This window comes from Anarhichas minor, unplaced genomic scaffold, assembly GCF_050575085.1.
Source record: "Anarhichas minor isolate MPS153535 unplaced genomic scaffold, ASM5057508v1 ptg000024l, whole genome shotgun sequence".
Lineage (NCBI taxonomy): Eukaryota > Metazoa > Chordata > Actinopteri > Perciformes > Anarhichadidae > Anarhichas > Anarhichas minor.
This window is the reverse complement of record NW_027466470.1, coordinates 1,479,401-1,500,000: the sequence shown is the minus strand read 5'-3', so window position 1 is coordinate 1,500,000 and position 20,600 is coordinate 1,479,401. Positions and strand designations below refer to the sequence as shown.

Here is a 20,600-nt window from a genome sequence, read left to right as displayed (position 1 = left end):
TGTTGTGTGAACCCTCAGTTACTTTGTATTTGTACACATTTAGATACAAATACTCTAACAATAGTAACCAGTAGTTACAATCTGTGAACCTCGAGTTCAGTGTTCGGATTACAACGCAGCTGTAGGGGGAGTGCTATTATTGGGGGGTGGGAGGGTACTGTATGCCCGCCTATGAGCAAAAACATTCTGTCAATGCATTTCAACTCATACAAAGAATATTTATCCTGGAGTAAAGAGAAACAGAACAATAATTCACCGTTGCGTTGTTGTTTTCTCCTTCTCTTTAAATTAAACTAAAATGTATAAGTTGAGGTTTTTGTCTTGTTAGTTGACAAAAAAAGACATTTAGCGACACCAACGTGGGCATTTTGTAAAAAGTGATTTCATGCGTGTAAACTGATGAACTAACCAATGAATTGAGAGAATATTGAATCTAACTGAACAACACTGGCGTCAGTTTGTCCGAGCTGCTCAGAAGTCCTGATGATTTAAACCCTGGTGGTGACTCGTTAAGTCTGATGATGATGATGAGACACAGATGGTGACTCATCAGCCGGACCATCGCTCTCCATTCAACTCCTGTTCAGACGCATATCTTCATGTCAGCGATGTTGTTTATCACTGGAAGTCAGAATTTTTTTAAACTTGGCGCATATAGTTCACTGTAAACATGAGTTTATGGTCTCAATCTCTAGTTTCAAGTCTTCTTCAATACAGCATGATGTTCATTTAGTACATTATGGTCCATTTAGAGTCACACAGACCATAAAGCAGGGGATGCTTTAGGGCGGGGCTACACGGTGATTGACAGGTCTCTACCAGAGACGTATACGGCGTCTCTACGTCACTCCTCCTCAGTCCAGATATGGTCACTTCCTGTTCACTGGTTGTGAAAAAAACAAGATGGCGACGGGCAAATCGGCGGACTCGTGGCTTCCAAACGTCAATCTGAGCAGATCAGACGGCGTTGCAGGCACAGTTTGCATCTCGCTGTAACCTGCAGCATCTCTGCATCTGAAGAACCTGCCTTCAGTACTATGAAGTACAACATGTCACATGCTTCTGTGTACTTTTAGTCTGGGGCTGATTTTAATGCTTAGTTCCAATGAAGGGACATATTACTGTTACAGAACTTACAACACGTTAACAATGGTGTTTGAGTTTCTCTTTCCTGTTTGAACAATACTTTAACCGCCTTGTTTATAGATATGTAATAAATGTAATGTAGTTATGAGCAGCTTTTTAAAGTGTTTATGAACGTGTAATTACTATGATTATATTACTATACCTGCCTTGTTCTATATCGTCATTCTTTATCTGTTCAGACTGCAGCCTTGTATTTCTTTCGGCCATTTTACTCTCATTATTAAGCCGTTCTCTGTTGCTGTGACCTTCCTGAATAATAGATCTCTTCTCTCCCACAGGAGCTCACTTGTGGCGCAGCATGACGGCAAGGTAGGACAAGTGCATCTGAAGTGGATGTTTGTTAGTGTGTGTGTGTGTGTGTGTGTGTGTGTGTGTGTGTGTGTGTGTTTGGTGTTGGTTTTAGTTCTAGAAACATCTGAGAGGCAGATCTGTGTTCAGGGTTCATCTCATTGGTTGAGAGCAGTTGGTGGGCGGGGTCGGAGCTCTGGGTTATCTTATCTGTGAAATGATTCTAAAACTAAAACTGATGCCGTTTAAAGATTTCTTAAATTTGAATCGCACACCAGAATTGTGTGTCGTCGTGTCAAACCGAAACGCTCGGATGCGTTGGACACTCATCCCGAAATCTGCACTGGACTGTTGAGAATCCGCGGCCCTGCAACAGCTGATTGGTCACACATGACTGTCTGATCTAATCCTCTCTGAGGCTGAAACCATGTGACGGCTCGGGTTCAAGTCGCAGAAAATCACACACTCACCTTGTGACACATGAAAGCAACGGTGGAGGGATGGGGACACTGCTGGAAAAAAATATTGATTTCAGATATAGCAACCGGACGCAGCCTGTACATGCACCGCCGCCGCCGACGCCATAGTGAAATATCCTATTTAACGTAAGTTGGCCCAGATGCTAACTGTGCCACCTTTAAAAATGGATTTCCCATCAACTATCCTGGAATATGAATAATTTTAAAATATGGTATTTTTCGTTTCCCTTTTATATTAAGCATCAGCAAATGCTGAACAAACATTGAGTAATGTTCTCAGTTTATTATTGTATTTATTTTTATCTCTGTGAGTTCTGCTGTATTCACACGTGGGCTCAATCGAACATTACACAGACTTTGTACCAGAGAGATTAAACAGGTAAAATCTGTTCAATGTCCGGTCCAACTAATTTGGACATTGTCGTTCTCACACACAGCTCCTCCGGGTGATGTGGAGATGGTTTCAGGGTTGCAGTGCATGTGTCAGAGGGGCATTAGGCAACCGATGTGACTCGGCCTGGATCAAACCCCTGGCCTCATTTTGAAAGCAAGTGAGTGAGGGCGGGAGGGGGGCGGGGGGGTAAACCGTTACTCGATGCCAGCCCTGAAGGCTCGGTGGGATTCAGTGGAGGTGATTTGTGGGCGCCAGGCTGGATGCAACACATCTGAGTTATATAACTGGTGAGTCCTGGTGAGTCCAGGTCAGGGGCAACGCAGAGAGTTTCGGGTTTAAAGACACACAAACAAACCTGACGAGCTGGGTTTCCGTCTCCCAAATAGTAAATAATCAGGGTCAGAGAGACTGAATGCAATATGTCGTCAGTATCAATAAAGTCTTCAAGGAGAAGGAGTTATTCACAAAATTCTAAATTATTTTCAAGCGTTTCATCATTAGATTTTGTTTGTTCAGAGATTGGCTAAAGCTATATTTTTTTCATAGAGCAGACAAACTTAGAGATTTCAGAGAGAAGTAGACAGAAGGATCTACAATTTGTTTTTGAAGGATACATCCAGGATGTAAAACTGATTCATCAGTGAAAACAGGTTCAAAAGGTAAAAGTGTAAAAGAAAACCACCACATCACCTGGAGATCCAGACAGAAGACAATGAAATTAAGGAACAACACTGTTCCTCCTAATTTACTATTACAATCATTAAAATACATTCAATATACCTTCAGTAGCTAGCGTAGCATAGAAGTGCTAATGCCAGTTAATGGTATGATAACTTACTCTGCTAATGTTAGCTCCACGGGTTTCTACGTAGAAACGTAACGTTTTAGACACGTATATATCTCCTTCCAACCTCTCCGGGTAACGAGTATCACTATTACACAACGTTGAGCCAGGACATGCGATCCAATACAACTGTTCTGCTCTGAGTTTACTTTGATGAAGCCGATAAAGTTCAGTTTTTGTCAGTTTTATTTTAAAATAACTCCATTAATCTGATTGATGTTTGACCAGTAGCAGTTTGATTCATTATCACGCTCTAACCTAATTTGCATATCTAGTAATAAATATCTCTCTTTACCCATCGGCCTTCACCCCTCTGTCTCTCTCTCTGTCTCTCTCTCGCTCTCTGTCTCTCTCTCTCTCTATCTCTCGCTCTCTCTCTCTCTCTGTCTCTCTCTCTCTCTATCTCTCGCTCTCTCTCTCTCTCTGTCTCTCTCTCTGTCTCTCTCTCTGTCTCTCTCTATCTCTATCTCTCTCTCTCTCTCTCTCTCTCTGTGTCTCTCTCTCTCTCGCTCTCTGTGTCTCTCTCGCTCTCTGTCTCTCTCTCTCTCTCTATGACATTTGGCCAGCAGGGTGTTCTGGATTTTGTTGTTGTCACCTGCTGTTGTCTGTCAGAGGTGTCTTGTGGGTAGTTGTACAGGCTCAGAGCAAGTCTCAGGCAAAGGCTTGTGGGAGATTAGCTGCTGACCCAAAATGTGAGCTGACAGCTGGGATGTTTGAGCCAACAGTGTCCCTCCTTGTGAGTGTGTGTGAGAGAGTGTGTGTGTGTGTGTGTTGTATAAAATTAGAGAGGTGCACTTAGTAAAGTGTAGATTTCCGACAGGTGTGTCATGGAAGGAGATGTTTGGGCTCAAAGTCGTTATATAATAGACTTCATACAATAAGGATAACTCACCAAGCTGTCTGCAGCAGTACTCAGCAAGGTGTGTACTGGTAGTTCCGTTAGCTTTTAGCGATTAGCCAAACTCCCTGTCCAATAAAACAATACAAGTGCAGGGCAATAATAAAGAAGTCATTTCTCATTTTGTTTTCACTTGATCCTGACTTAAAATAAAATTACTAGCACCTGCATCACATAAAGAGCATGACCATAATCTTTCAGTGTGAATATGAACACGTCTTTCTTACATGTGGACAAACATCACGTGACTTGAATAAATGGATTTTGTTTTTGTGCTGCTGTTTGTTCCCACAACAAACACAAAGTGTCTTAAGAGTTGTGAAACCTGAGCTCTGTGTGTGTGTGTGTGTGTGTGTGTGTGTGTGTGTGTGTGTGTGTGTGTGTGTGTGTGTGTGTGTGTGTGTGTGTGGTGTGTGTGTGTGACTCAGCTGTTTCTCCTGGCTTGAACTGATTCAGTGGTGTGTCTTGAAGCAGTTGAGCCAATCAGATCACTTGACACAGATGTGGAGGGGGGGGGGGGGGGGTGTGCTTCAGAGCAAACCCTCTGATTGGACGGAAACCGACTGGTAGAAAACAACACAACAAACTTGCCATGAGATCACAGTCAAATGACGCGGTGGAGTCCTACGTAAACACAGTCACAGTGTCGAAACATGAATTGCACTTCCAAGAAAGGATGCGTGGAGTAACGTCCACCTGTTCTACTGTCAAAAATCTCCTGCTTCAGAAGATTTTTTTTGAAATTTAATTTTCTTAAATCTGGAGCTTAAACTTGTAAGGAAAATTTTAACCTGCGTACAATATGAATCCCATTGTTTTTTTTTATAGTTTAGAAAATTAAGTTTTGTTTTGTTATTCTAGTGCAGTGTGCTTCTTATTTAAAAAAAGAAGTAGTTTAAGTTATATTAAGAAATATATAAATATATGTGTAGCTATATACACAAGCGACCTGATGAAATGGAGATTTTCTAAGTGAAATAACCTGCTACTCTTTATGCTAAGCTAATTTAGGCAGCTGCTGGCAGTTGCTTCATCTATGTCCTTCTGATGTTAGAGTGTGATCGATCTTATCATATGACTCTGAGAAAACAAGTGTATTTTCCAAAATGTCGAGTGTTGGTGAAGCTCTATTTTCAAAAGTCACATGTCCCCTCTTATCCTGCTGTCCATGCCATGTCACTGACACAAGATGAGGTGTATTTGGGAGGCTAATTGGATTGGTGTTGGTGGTGGTGATAGTGGGGTTAAGGTTGTTGGTTGTGGTGGTGGTACTGGGGTTGTTGGGGTTGGTGGTGGTGGTGGTATTGGGGTTGTTGTTGGTGGGGTTGGTGGCGTTGGGGTTGTTGTTGGGGTTGGTGGTGGTGGTATTGGGGTTGTGGTTGGTGGTGCTGGTCGCGATGGTAGTGAGGTTGGGGGTGTTGGGGTTGTTGTTGGTGGTGGTGGTAGTAAGGTTGAGGTTGTTGGTCGTGGGGTTGGTGGCAGTGGTGGTGATGGGGTTGAGGTTGTTGGTGGTGGGGTTGATGTTAGTGGTGGTGATGGGGTTGAGGTTGGTGGTGGTGGTGGTGGTCGCGGTGGTAGTGAGGTTGAGGTTGTTGGTGGTGGGGTTGGTGGCAGTGGTGGTGATGGGGTTGAGGTTGGTGGTGGTAGTAGGGTTGAGGTTGTTGGTGGTGGGGTTGATGTTAGTGGTGGTGATGGGGTTGAGGTTGGTGGTGGTGGTGGTATTGGGGTTGGTGGAGGTGGTGGAGGGTGTTGTTGTTTCTACCCCCCCTGACCCCATCCCCTGTCCCCCTGATTGCTGCCAGTTGGAATGTAGTGTGACCAGGTTATTTTTAGATGAGGCCGCTTGAAATACTCCAACCGGGGCTTCATTGAGGATAAACACAGGCTGCTCTCTCACCGTGTGGCACGTAAAAAAACCTGAGTTTGGCTCAACCCTGATTTTGTGCCATCATTCTTTTTTTTTCACCGCAAAGACAAGTTCTAGCTGTCTCTATCATCTTGACTATCCAGTGTTTGGCTGCCTTTAATGGCCTCGTCAAATCTTCTGAAATTACCCAAAGCTCTAGAGATGTCTCCTGAAGATCGTGGGGCAGGACTGAGGTATGACTGGAGTTGTGTGTGATCTGGTGAAGAATTTAAAGGGTGTGTTCACCCAAATCCTTTTTTTTTTCTCTTCTATTTTCTCACTTTCTCTTTTGTTATCTTGCCATGTGGTAGTTTTAGTTTTATTTGTCGGATATAAACGCCTAAGAGATTTATTTTGTGCCAAAACAACAGAGGTAAATGGAAATTAGTTCATGGTGCTTAAATAATTTAGTTTTTGTCTTTCCAGAAACCTTTTTCTCAGTTGCCCCTAGCTACTTTTAACTAAAGACTGAGCATGAAAAGAGAAGTGGTAACTGAGAAAAATATATATTAGTTTTCTTTATTTGGGGATTTGGGTGAACTGAACCTTTAATGCTACCTAATAAGCTATCACATAGGGGAGTACAATCTTGTATTTGTTTGTGTTCGATTTGTACAATCAGTTTAATATTTTAACACTCTTCATGACCTCAAGTCATGAAGAGTGTTAAAATAGCTCAAATTATTTGACACATTTGACTCATAATTTCAGTCCAAACAGATCAACAACATAAACAAAATGGCATAGCTCTACTTGGAAAGCTGTACACAATGTTGCGTCATCACTCCCCGTCCGTCCATAACACTTGTGGCTTATATTACTTGTAGCTTTTGGCTTTGCGTCCTTTGCAGACTGGCCTTTTGCGAAAGCATTTACTGTAAACTCGATCAGCTGGGACTCTGCTTTCTCACTTCATTAATGTCAGCTCACTGTATATGTGGCTTTACGCAGAACATAAACGGGTATTAGTTGCTTCAGAGTCAGGGTTTCTGTGGTATGTACCCACACAGACAGGTGGGTCAACATCTTTACACCCCTTCTTCCCAATCACAAGCGAAGAGCTGGGATGCTTTTGCCGCCATTCCTCGCATTGTTTGTCTAGCTCTATTTTTAAAGCGCCGTCACCGGGCTTGTTAGAGGCTCAGACATGCTGCTTCCTGTGTTGTTTCAGAGATTACTGGTCTGGTAAAAAGTGACATCTGCCCGACAGCTACTTATGTGGTGCCGCCGCCCTCCTTCCCTGTCTGGGAGTCCTCCTGGGAGTCATGACAAGAAAGTTTGACATTTTTCTGTTGGAGTGACGACTGAAGTCTTCGGACGATAGTGAAAACACATCTTCAGTGATTGATGGACACACCGGTGGGAAATGGCGGTGGTGGTCTGGAATGATCTGGAGCAGTGAAACGTGATATATTCACTTCTCAGTATCCAAAGTGTTCGTGGAGCTCAGACAGCATGTGACACGAGGGCTGAAAAATGTCAGGATTTGCACCCCATGCGTATTAACATGACAGTTATTCTTCTCAAGTTGTGCAGATGCTTCTGGATTAAACTCGTGAGGTGGAGTTCAATGGAAAATCTCTGAAGACTGAGGCAGTCAAAGAGACAGATGGGAATATATATATATATCAACCATAAGTCCAACTGTATCTGTTCCGTCAATCTCATCTAATCTGTTCAACTCTAAGAAAAATAATCAGAAACCAAAAGGCAAACATATATATATATATATATATATATTTTTTTTTTTTGGTTTCATGATGGCCCCCTAGCTTTGCATCAACTCGCCAGAATACCAGTATTCGTCTACATAGATGGAGACCTTTGGATACAGCCAATCAAATCTTGAATAAAGCAGTAACATCAACATTCTATCATAGCCTTAGGAGAGTCACAGACTCTGAACAACAACCCAAACTTAGCTTTCCTACTGAAGTCTCATCTAACTTAACTTTACAACACACATTTGTCCTGCACCTTAACGAACGCCACCAAACAAACATTCATCGGGGAAAGGTTTCACCCCTGGCCCTGAACCATGTCTCCACGTTGGTGGGAAAGTAAACTCCACCAGACTACTCTTCCACACTCTAGTTGATCTATGATGTGTTGAAACTTTACGCTACTTTATCCAAGAAGACTTGCATCTCTTTCCAGGGAGACGTCTGTCTTTCGTGGAACTGAGAAACGCTTATCCTTTCTATCACTTACTGCTATTATTGCTTCACGGTATCACTGTCACATGTCCGACCCATCATGTTTCTCTGGAAATCAGCGTCCTACGAGGGGCATGTGCCTGGAAGTCGAGTAGGGGAGCTGCAGGTTCACCTTTCGTCATAAGGGTTATGTGAGACAGAGCTGGGTGTTTGGGTCAGGTGGGAGGGGTGCTGGGTGTATATGAGATACTGTAGCTTCTCGTGGCCTCTCGTGCTTGTTCCTTGCAACCTGGCAGATACATGATTGGGAGAGGACAGAGGTTTGGATGGGGTTTTCAGGGGAGAAAGGGTAAGAAAATGGAAGGACGGAAGGGTGGTTTAGTTTGTCTTTCTGTAGCAAACAATGTGATTGAACTGATGAATGGTCTTCAAAACTATTACAAACTGTAGTGTGTTTTAGATTGAAGCTGGTAGCCAGTGTGTTGGTGTGGCTTTATAGGGACAATCAATAATATATGTTGGTTAGTCCACCACCTTGGTCCAAATATCCAATATTGGACAAACAACTATTGGAGAATTATCATTAAACTGATTCCAGTGAAATATCTCAACAGCTATAAGATCAAATGGCCCAAAATGATGTCCAGACATTTATGGTTGGGTATACATAACGAGGCTGTAAAGGCGGAGTAGTCGGTGTGATGACTTTTAGTAGACACTTAAAAGCATAAAAATTCACGAGAGGGGTGTTTACTGACATACTTTATGTCCCAGAACAAAGCGTCTAAATCTCATAAGCTTGTGTTAACTACAGACCTTATTCAGGCATCTAACCCGAACCTGAAAACCCATTCAAAGACGAGGGAACTGGAAGTGCAAAAAAGCTGACTCACTTCCTGGTTTTCGGACTCATTCCTGTAGCAGTCTATTCTAATGACTTGATTAACGGACTTTTCCACCATGAGATTGACATTTGTGGTTTTAATGACTGAGGTTTACAGTATATTAATGTAATTTAACAATATGTCATCAAATCTCCTAACCCTAGCTTGAGCCCCTTTCTGACATCGTGGACAACTCTTGGAAAAGTACCTTTTCTAATAAAATGAATACTCTGTAAGACAACAATCACATGTTTCCCAATTAGCCTATTAACCTCACAGCTGTGTTAACTGGTGGGAACTTGCTTAGCTGTTGTGGTAACCTGATTTCCACGGTGATTTCACAGCAGTTGCTTTCACGGCAGCTGTTTTCACAGGACATGTAGTTCCCATCCTCTGTTGGACTTCAATTTAGTATGTTTTCACTTAATCTGATGAAAGGTGTTGAGGCAGTTATCTTGCCCCTGTTTCACTGTCACTTTGATTAATTTGATCCGAACCACAGTGGAATTTTTTCTTCAGCCATTGGTATGCTTCAAAAAAGTGATATGTTGTTCTTGAATGCTAACAAATCAATATTTGTTTTGTATTTGTTAGCTAAGGGAGGAAGCAGGTCTTTGGCTGCCTCACACTCTTATCTATTTATCGCACATGACTTACACATGAGCCACATGCGTTTTATTTTTATAGCTGTTTTATGGGATGTGAGCACGAGGGCTGACAGTAGACCAGGAGGTGGAGGGGAAAGTTTCATACCTCACCAGGTGGCCAAGCAGAAACACGGCATGGAAAACACGTTCACATTCCTATTCCCATCTGTCACCTGTCTATTAAGTCATCTCGCCAGTTTTATAGTAGGTAGGCTTCTTAATTTAGACTATGACATTGCATTGGATGAGCTTTTTTACTAAATTTGATCAATGACCCTCAACCAGTATAATTCTAAGCCTCCAAATAAACCTCTTCAATCCCCCTTTTGGTCAAGTCAAATGTTAAGACTATTTTTAATGCAAAGTCACTACATATCAATAATTAATGCTGACCATCTACATATACCAACACGTCAAGTTACTTTATTTTTAAAGCACATTCAAAGACAATACAAGTTGAGCAAGTGCTGTACAAAATTTCAAGGTACAATTTTAAAATCTAGACTGAGCAACTGCCAACCGATTCAGGACAGATGGTCTCAGAGTGCTGAAGGAGACTAAAAAGAGCAGATGTGGAGATTGACAGAATAGTGGATGTGGATAAATGATTGGGAGGCGATATTAGCCCCAAACACGACAACAATTACTGTCAACTCTAAAGTTTACAAGCTTACAAGTTGTATTATTTAGATTTGGGTTTAGCAGTAGATGAAGTTGAGTCATCTGCATAGCAGTGAAAGTAGCTCTGCAACAGATGATCATCGTCATTATTTAATAATCAATGAATTACTTTTTTGATTAACTGATTGTCTTGTCTATAAAGTCATAAACAACAAGGGAAAAAACACACAAGTTAAAAGTTTTGGCAAAGAAAACTACTTGAATGAGGTTAGAGAAAGTTTTTCTTCATCGTTAAACAAAGCCTGTCAGACACTCTGTAGGCCAACTATCCACCTTCAAAATGGTGCAGCTCTAGCAGCATAAACTGGTACGGTATGTGAGTTATCTTTAAGATGACTAACATTGCTTTTCTCTGTCTTTTCTTGAAGCTGGGAGATCATTGACTCAAGTCAGGACAGCCAGTCTGGGACTGGACGTCAGCTCAGCAACTCCATCAAACTCTTCCTCCAGGAGACATCGGCTTTCAAACAGCAAAACCCTGGCAAGGTGAGGCAGAGTCGCCCGATGACCCCAGACTGATCTGAACTGTCTTTACTGAGTTATCGCAGTAAAACGGAGAAGCATGTGGTTGTCAGCCTTTCGGGCATTTTGCCCATCCAGATACAAACAGATTCCTAGGATTAGGACTAAACATGTTGGAGAAGATTTGGGTGAAAATAAGCCAGAGCGGTGAATCTCTCGCAAACCTCCACTTAGTGGACTTGGTCTGAAATCATGAACATATCCTTGATTTTAAACTGAAATAAATAGCCCAAAGAGGTTTCTTTAGACTGTTTCTGAATTTTGCTAAAATGCTAAACTTTTCCTGAGAAACTGATACTAACTGTGTGCTATAACTAACTGTCATTGTCTTTGTGTTTGCTGTCTTTCTCTTCTAGTTCTGCCTGCTGGTTTGCAGTTTATGCACCTTCTTTGCTGTCTTAGGACGCTACATTCCAGGGATTCTTATCTCATATATTGTTGGTGAGTAAACTTCTGCTCACGATGAGACATTTCTATCATGCTAGAGACTTCTTGCATATCCAGTACAGTTGGAGGGTCGCTGCTTGTTTGTTCTGGTGTTGGTTACCTCTAGTGGAAGCTAAGATACAAACATCATCTGTGCTCTTCTACTAGTTGGAAGAAAACTCTTTCTGATATTCAGACCATTTGTTTTTGGTCAGCGATCATAGGAAAGTCCCCACCAGCAAAGACACAATTCCATGATTGTATCTTCATAGAAAGCATCAATGTCTGCTTTCTACCACTGGTAGAGTCTACCTCAATGGAGTCGTGACACTTGCATGTTTTATGGTATGTTAAAGGATTTCTATGGAAGCAAATACTTATGGTACTATATGTTTTCTCTCTGTGCAGTGCTAGGCGTTTTCCTGTGGCCTCTGATCTCATTTCACGAGGTTGGTTTGTGGCTGGAGCCAGTTCTGCAGAAGCTGGACTTTGGCATCGGGGAGTTCCTTCAGAAAATCAAAGAGAACCATGGTACTTATGAAACGTGTTAATATGTAATATGTTGAAAATGTTTTGGCCTCTATTTCTTTCAAACTAACTGAAAATGTAAAACACTTCACTTTTATAAAAGAGCAATGACTTTACTTTTTGTATTCAGTGTTGGAGTAGAAAACTAAATTAGTTGCATCCATGTTCTCTTCCTTTCAGAGAAGAGAATCATGCAGGCTCAGACTGAGAGAGAAGGCATCGAGTCGGATCTCTCCTCCATGTTTCCCAAGGTTGGTGGCTCATCTCATCTCAATCTAATGATGCATCTGTTGACTGTGACATGGTCCAGTTAGAGCTAATTGAAATCCAGTACACATGATCCACATCAGCATCACCTGAGCCAATGCCAAACGACTGGTTACAGATTACATACAGTTTTTTTCACGACTAAGCAATCTAATTCCAGAAACTTTGCAGTAAGTGGACCTTGTGTTGTCGCACAGACCTGAAAGACTTAATGCATCTATCTAGAGTTTGCAAAAGACTTCTTAAAGACTTGGCAAGAAGACAGCTCTGCTTACTGGTTAAGAGGATTTCTGCATCCTGTGGCCTTCAAGCATAGTGCACACAGCAAACTACTGCTTCATTATAATTTATCCTCATCCAGTTAGATTACTTCTGCCCCCTGATCAGCTCAGTCTGTACACTCTAAAATGTGTCTTCCCGTGTGTTTCCCTCCTACAGCTCGACTCCACAGTCTGTAAGGAAATGTCTCTGTCGGACACTGAGGTGTCTGATGTGACGTGGACGGACAACGGCACTTTTAACCTGTCTGAAGGAAACACACCACAGACTGAGAACTCAGAGGGTACGTTTTGTGCTTGTTTCCTATCAATAGGCGTTTTTGGACCAGAGGAACCTTTTCATAGTTGTAAGAACCCCATTTTTATTGTGTTCGCACCACAAGAACTAGGAATGATGGTAGTTCTTAGGACGCCGTTTTGAGAGATTGTTTTTTAGCTCCTATTTCAAAGTAGGTACTCCAGCACACTCCGTGAGCATAGTTTACGTAGATTGGTAATCAACAGACAAGACTGAACACGGACAACATTATCATGCCTTTTTAAACAATCTGTGTTTTTACCTCACAGACCTCGACAGAGAAGAGGCGTTCACTGGAGGCCTTCCAGAATTCCCCTCACTTGACAACGGTACAACGACCAACGGTGACGACGACGATGACTTCAGCCTCAGCCTTTCCTCGCCTCCCCCTCAGCTACCGATCAAATCCAAGCATACGCCCTCTCCTCACAAAGACCAACCCGCCGACAGAGCTCTGGAATTGGTCAATCAGATGGCGGGCGACTTCATCGCCGCCGCCGTCACAGCCGCCATGCAGGAGAGAATAGAAGCGGCCGTTGGCTTCTCGGCGCTGAGCTCCGACTCTGAGCGGTCAAGACTCCCAGATACCACCAGGCTGCTGGAGCTGGCGGAGGAGTCGGACAGCGACGTGGAGGACTTTGAGCTGCTGGACCAGTCGGAGCTGGAGCAACTGGAGGGGGAGCTGGGGCTGGGAGAGGAGAAGGCCCAGGCCAAAGAGGAGGCCCGGGCCAAGAGTGACAAGCCGGCCTCTCCTGGATTCTTCTCCAAACTCCTGAGTCGCCACTGATCGATGAAGAGTACAATCTGCATGGGAAGGAGGAGGGCTAGAGGACATGTGGAGGGGAGGCCGGGGGTGTTCTGGTCACAGAAGGGGGGGTTGTGAGAAAACAATGTTTCCATTATCTTCTTTTTTTTTCCTGTAGTGGTAACATCAACCATTCAAAACAGTTTGTCAAAAAGAAATGCAGTCGGAAGTTACTTTAATCAGATCATCTCATCCTAATGCAGAGAGCAGACTACATGATATCAACCAGATAATGACCCGGCCCGACAATAAAACTACTAATGAGGCACCTGGGACACCGCACTGCGAGGTGTTGGTGTGAGCGAGAGGAAACAAAAGTGAAAATAATTCACTGTAGACCTTGGAGGGGGCTTTTGCCTGTGCAATCTGCACGTCACTGCACATTTATTTATTTATCTATTTATTTTTTCAACATTTATTTGGTCCCTTGTTGTGCGCCCCCTACAGTTCTTTGCCTGTACTGCCCAGCAGCCAGGTCAGAGCATATTTGATCAGCCTACTGGTCCATAATTGTCCATGACCATCACGATATATACGAACACATCGTGTAGTCTGATCCCGCACCAATAGTTGTTGATGGTTTTAGGACTTTTGGGCTGCTTTTGGCTCTATTCCTGTAGTTACATTTGTCTTCAAAGCATTTTGTATCACCTAATCAAATTGTTTAGATCAATTTAGCATTTATAAATAGTATACAAACACTTATTAAGTGCTGTTAAGACACTATAAGTTATTTTTAAGCAAATAAGGACATTTGTGGACAACTATGACTATAATAATGGTTTAATGGTTCTGAGACCGAAACCGTGACGCAGTGTATAATTAATAGAATAATACAATTAGCAATTCAAATATAATTTAAAATGTCATACTTTATATTGAAATCAAATATGCATACATACTTTATATGATTACAGTTATGTTGTATTGTTTTATCAATCATTAATTATCTGTTCATGCACTTAAAATGTCTTTATATCTGCTTACAACTAAATGTGTTATAAACCGTTTAATAACTATGTATTGCTTATAAATGCTTATAATACATTTGTCTCTGGTTTAGTCACAAACTATTAAAAACTGATATTGATCTTCTCAACAACCTAAGATGATGAGTAACAAGAAAACTTCCTAAAATACTGAACCGTTCACACATAGACTTAAATGCTTCCAAACAGACTTTTGCTCTAATTGTAAACCAAGCCTAAATACATCCCAAAAAGGCATCGAGGAGACGAGTATAACTGCAGAAAGATTTCACGATTTTGCACATTTCACGAGTAAAAAAAAGAAGAAAACCATCGTGTTACATATTATTAATATATATTATATTGACTGCCTTCAGACTGCCTATATAGACTGCCTTCAGTTTCAAAACCCTCCAGAAACAGCTGCTACAATGTAGACGGCTCACAAAACTCACTTTCACACCAAATTGATTCATCCAACTACACTACCCAGAATTCAACAGGAATTTGTAGACAATCACTTGGCAATCAAAACCCCTTTTAATGCTCAAAATATGTACTACTGGTTGGATGGTTGACTATGAGGATTAAAACGTAGGAAACCTTTTTTTAATTTCCTTTTATTAATTTTATATGTAAGTTCTTTTTCATGAAAAATGTATGTAGTAGAGGAACTTTTATTTTATAACAACATGCAGCAGTTCTCAAATACTATGCATGGAAATTTTGAGACATAAACATATTTAAACAATAAAAAACCTTTTACTTTCAGTGCTTCCATGAATCTCACATGGCTCATTGTGGTTGGCTTTGCATTTGGATCATCCTCTAACTCAAAATTGCAAACTAAATTTAACAAACTCGTAGCTTGCTGACCAGTTTGCCTTCAGCTGAGAGGCTCAGTTAACGGTGATTGATGCTTTTCAGAGATATATTCTCCCAACAATAAAGTTTTGGGCTTTAGAGTCTGAGATCATGGGTGAAAAGGCGCCAGGGGTGGATGAGATGAGGCCTGGGATGAGGCTCTGGACCTTGTTGGTACTGTGCCGGAAAACGATGGATTGCGCCCTCCGGGTTCACGAGCGAGGTTATAATGGAGCGGGAGATGGACGGGAGATGGACGGGCGATATTCGGTGCGGTGTCAGCAGAGATGTACCGTTGAGCCCGAAGGCAAAGCTCTCGATTTACCAGTCCGACCCTCGCATAAGGTCATGAGCTTTGGGTAGTACGAGAGGTTAAGAGGTTGAGTTGGTTCCATTACATGTTTACGATGCTAGTGAAGCATTGGACACTTTGGTGTTGGACGAGACCTGCAGCAATAGAACGGGATTCTACCCGAGTGGGTTTGACTAAATATTATTAAGTTGGACTGACTCAAGTCTGTCGTCAAATCTCTGCTACAAGTAATCAGGTGAACCCATGAAGACCTCTGTTCCTCACAAGTTTTAGTGCACTGAAAGTTAAATGTTATCAGATGGCTTATTTCCATTTGCACCTTAATTATAATTTAACGATGCATCGATGTGGGGCATTCTGCTGCAATCATCCACAGAATGAAGACGAAGAGTGACTGAACTGTTTCTGTGTCTTGTACATTATAAATACATTGTTTTCATGATAAAGACACAGCAATGTATAATGTATCCTCTTGAATGAATCATGTATTGCCTTGTATTAGCATAACTCTAACAATGACATGTTTGTTTATCAGTGCCTGAGAGGACTTTGTAGTGGCTGCAGTTCAATTCTAGCTCACATGTGATAACTGTATAAGACAAAGAATATTCCAACTTCTGAGTATGAGTTTATGCAGAGTCAGGCTTCACTGAATAAATACCTTTTTTAATATTTAGTTATAAAATGATTCATGTTTTTCATTTATCTTCTGGTTGTATCGTGGTGGCTTCCATGTATTTGTCTAAAAGTGAAAAGTCCTTTGAACTTAGTTCCAAAACATGTCGGTGGGTCAGAACCAAAAGGCATTAACAAAATGTACTTTTATGTAATTAAACAATAAAATGTTGAAACAGCCTGCAGATTCATTTGTATTTCTCATGTTGTGCGGACACGTGTTTACATAATGGCGTGTGTGTACTTTTTGTGGGCAGATTAGATTTTCTCAACTACTGTCCGTCCGATTCACAAACGTTGTGGATGTATTGCTGAGGACGTAAGGAGGTGCAGTGTATTCATAAGTAGTGTGTTCTGTTCACACTGTGGTGTGTATTGAGACGATGCTCCTATTAACTGTTACACTGCCGAACGGCATGCTGGGTACAGCAATTTATGTTACTTTGTCATTAGTTTGTGTTATATGAAATAGTTAGTTTATAAATTATACATCATATCGAAGAGACAATAACAATTACATAACATACATACATAACTTATTAGTAAACATTGTTAACCATTTCATTGTTTGTTAACAGTAAAATAACTATTGAGTTGAGATACTTATCAATTAACCATTTATTAATAATGGTTTCTATAAAGTATTAGTATAATTGTTATCTGTACTAATTATACTTTCAGATAAAACATGCTTTTTGAATTGGGTTTCAGACGTAAAACAGAACCTGCAGTCGGTGAACTATACCTGCACTTTGTCGTCATCAATGTGGTACGGGTGTGGTTTGGTGAATGAAGCTTTTATATAGAGGTGCGGTTCCAGACACTAAAGCTTTCACTTCAGCAGCGTATCTGCTCAGCCCTCTATAACCCAAACATGGCCAACGATGCCAAAGGAGACAAACGTGGTACGTACATCAACTCTCTCAAAGAGTTCAGCTCACTCTTTACTCTACATTCCTCCTTTCTCTGTCTGTGATCAGGGCTGAACAATCGCCTCTGTGTTGGCAGCGATGGAGACGGCATGTTTTCAGGGAGCAGATGGGAGGAGTGTGACTGATATTCTAGTTTGATTAACAACCAGGACAGGTTACGTCAGAGTTTTATAGGGCAGCAGATGCACGGCTTCTCTCCTCATCCACACATACCTTACATACTTTTTTCCAGGAAATGTATCTACCTGTGTGGTAAAATGTAATTCAATATTTTATTTCCGTAGCCTATCCAATGATTCTGTGTACCATTCTTTCTTTATAATTCCTTGTCTCACTGCAGTTTCATTTCTATAAAAAGCTAAAAGTAGTGAAACTATGAACAAGTATGCACATTCCTTACAACCTTGTTTGATGTGAATCTACCCGACATCTTGCCAGACAACAACTTTCAATATTGGACAGTAAGATTACGTGCAATGCTAACATTTGTTGTGTCCATTGCCAACATCTTTAAAGTCCTCACCTTCTCTTTAACTGTGCGTGACAATTGACCCCTTGCTAATTCCCATCCCTCGAATGCGGACTCATAGCCAATCATAGCATAGCATCGACCATCTCCGACAAAAGTCCAACAACTATGAGCTATGCTCCACAGACTTTCATGCAGTTGTTTGTAGCCCCAATTTGCTTTATTGGAAAGAAAGCAAACAATATATATTAAATGGAGGATGGAGGATGAGTTAAGGAGTCTCACAGCCGGAGGAAAGAAGCTGGGTTTAGTCTTTTAATATCCTTTTAGCTTTTCGCAGGCACCTCTTGTCACCAATATCACTGATGCTCAGTAGATGGGTACCAGTGATGTTCTGGGCGGTTTTAATCACCCGCTGTAGAGCCCTGCTGTCCTGTGCCGTGCACATCTCATACCAGCTTGTAATGTTTCCTGTCACGATGCTTTCTATTGCTCCTTTGTTAAAAGTTATCAAGAACTTGGCACAGGAATTTTGCCTTCTTACATTTCCTTAAGAAATACAGTCGTTTATGAGCTTTCTTCAGCAGGATGGAGATGTGTGAGGACCACGTCAGGTTGTTTGTGATGCTGATTCCCATGAACTTAAAGCTGTTCACTTGCTCTACCTCAGCTCCATTGATGTAGACAGGGGTGTGCGTCTTCGCCTCCTTTTTTCTAAAATCAACAATCGGAAGTGGAAGTCAAAGTATTCGTGGTTCAAGTTCTCATTAGTCAAAAACCTGTGTAAAATGAGGGCAGGACAAACTGCTTTCCCAGACAGAGCAACCTTTCTCCGCTTTGGAAATAACCAGCCAAGCGTCGCACAATGTCGAACAATTTCATTGGGTGTGGATATTCTATAACACTGTAACCATTTCATACGAACTCAAGATGTTCTTGTCTGCATCATAAATGTGTCAAACACAATATAGAGCTAAAATGCAACAACTAAGAATTAAAAATCAATCCATGCTCGCCCTTAGAACCAACATACAGTACTGAGGAGCTCAGAATTGTGATGGTCGGGAAGATCGGAGTTGGGAAGAGAGCCACAGGAAAAACCATTCTGGGAAAAAGGATCTTTGAATCAGAGTTCTCCCCTAAATCTTTGACTAAAGTCCATAAAAAGGCCTTTGGTGAAGTAAACGGGCAAAAGGTTTCTGTTATTGACACTCCGGGTCTGTTTGACACCAGGACTGATGCAGAGAAAACCTGTGAACAAATAGTCCGGTGCATGTATTATGCTTCTCCTGGACCCCATGTCTTCCTGGTCGTCATCAAACTGGGCAGATACACAGAAGAAGAAAAGAAAACAGTGCTGAAGATTCAGGAAACCTTCGGAGAGGGAGCAGACAGATACAGCATGGTTCTCTTTACCCACGGTGACCTGCTCAAAGGGAAACCTATTGAGGAGTTCTTGAAGAGCAGTGAAGACCTGAAGGAACTTGTGGACAAATGTAACGGCTACTACCACGTCTTCAATAACGAGGTGAAGGATCAGTCGCAGGTCAGCGAGCTGCTCCACAAGATCAGAAACATAATAAGGGAGAACGGAGGAAGCCATTACACCACTGAAATGTTCCAGAGGGCAGAGAAGGCGGTTGAAGAGGAAAAACAACGAATCCTTAAAGAGAAAGAAGAGCAAATGCGCAAAGAGGTGGAGGAGCTGACGAAGAAACTAGAGGAAAAGTTTGAGCTACAAATGAAGGAAGTGAAGGCTGACATGGAGAAGGATAAGTTAAAGGAATCTCATGACAGAGAAACTAAAGAGGAACTTGAAAAACTGAGGAAGCAGCAGGAAATATGGGCCAGACATGAGGCTGAGAAAAGCAGCCCATTGCTCCAAATGTTAATTGAAATCATTAAAAAAGCAATCGTCTACTTCCTCTTCAAATGAAGTTTTTAGCTTTGTGATGCTGGACTGCAGCAGCCTTAATTAACTGTTGTGATTTATTAATATTCACATTCCAGTTTTCGGTTGTTCTCATAGGGCCTGATATGTAATAACAACATTTACTCAATAAGTATTTCATTCTATAGAAATTGCATTTAGTTTGGATTTAATCATGAAATATTTGTTTTCCAAGATGCAGACCTGTCGTTTAGGAGCTTGCTGTTGTGCTCCACGACATTAAACTCAAAGAAAGTTTGGAAAATGAATCATTGAAATGTCTCATATTTGACTTGAAATGTATCTTAAAGGTCTAATGTGTAATTTGTTGGCCCCTAGCGGTGAGGTCGCAGATCGCAACCAACTAAATCTTCACCCAAGTGCCAAGCGTGCAGGAGAATGGCCCTATTTAGAGCCATTCAGATTTTGTCCTTTAGGCTACTGTAGAAACATGGCTGCCCATATGTCGTTATAAACGACTCATTCTGAGGTAACGAAAACCCAACAATTCTTATTTTCTGAGGATTATACACTAAAGAAAACATACTTATTACACACTGGACCGTTAATGGATAATTCAATTTTCTTGTTAGAGCCAAATATGGTATTATAAATACAACTGTATTTCTTTGTTTGTACATTGGGTGGCGCTGTATTCCTATCCTGGGCTCAGGTATATAGGTCCTGAAATCGCTGTGTTTGTCAGGTGTTTGACCCCGGAAGGGCAAAAGGTTTTGACCGCGATACGCTAATGTGGTGCATTTACTGTTGGTGGAAAGAATTGGATTTTTGTACGTTGTTCCACAACAAAGAGAATAAATGAGCTATATATCATTAAACAACGTCTCTGTGATGATGTATCGAATGCAACACACATCACAGATAGTCTAGCGTAGCCTACAACGAGCGCGTCAACCAGGTTACTCCAGAGGGAAAGACACCTCAGGAGCTTACAGCCACAGGACTGGGCTTCTTTAACATTACTAATTAAGAGATTTTACT

The 20,600-nt window shown here is 41.6% G+C and overlaps 2 protein-coding genes across 2 annotated transcripts in view; both read left to right on the top strand.

The window, feature by feature from the left end:
• The window catches only part of retreg1 (reticulophagy regulator 1), a 17,997-nt gene extending 1,551 nt beyond the window's left edge, over positions 1-16,446 (top strand). Inside the window, exons 3-9 of the mRNA XM_076098571.1 lie at positions 1,425-1,455; positions 10,692-10,809; positions 11,202-11,286; positions 11,680-11,802; positions 11,980-12,050; positions 12,505-12,628; positions 12,912-16,446. Coding sequence (XP_075954686.1) covers positions 1,425-1,455; positions 10,692-10,809; positions 11,202-11,286; positions 11,680-11,802; positions 11,980-12,050; positions 12,505-12,628; positions 12,912-13,429 — 1,070 coding nt within the window. The 3' untranslated portion in view covers positions 13,430-16,446. The remainder of the gene's footprint in view (positions 1-1,424; positions 1,456-10,691; positions 10,810-11,201; positions 11,287-11,679; positions 11,803-11,979; positions 12,051-12,504; positions 12,629-12,911) is intronic.
• Positions 16,447-17,141: 695 nt separating this feature from the next.
• On the top strand, positions 17,142-19,671 carry LOC142956829 (GTPase IMAP family member 9-like). The gene is made up of 2 exons (XM_076098577.1): positions 17,142-17,172; positions 18,691-19,671. Exons 1-2 carry the CDS (start codon positions 17,142-17,144, stop codon positions 19,602-19,604), a joined length of 945 nt encoding a protein of 314 aa, XP_075954692.1. The 3' UTR covers positions 19,605-19,671.
• The last annotated feature ends 929 nt before the right edge of the window (positions 19,672-20,600 follow it).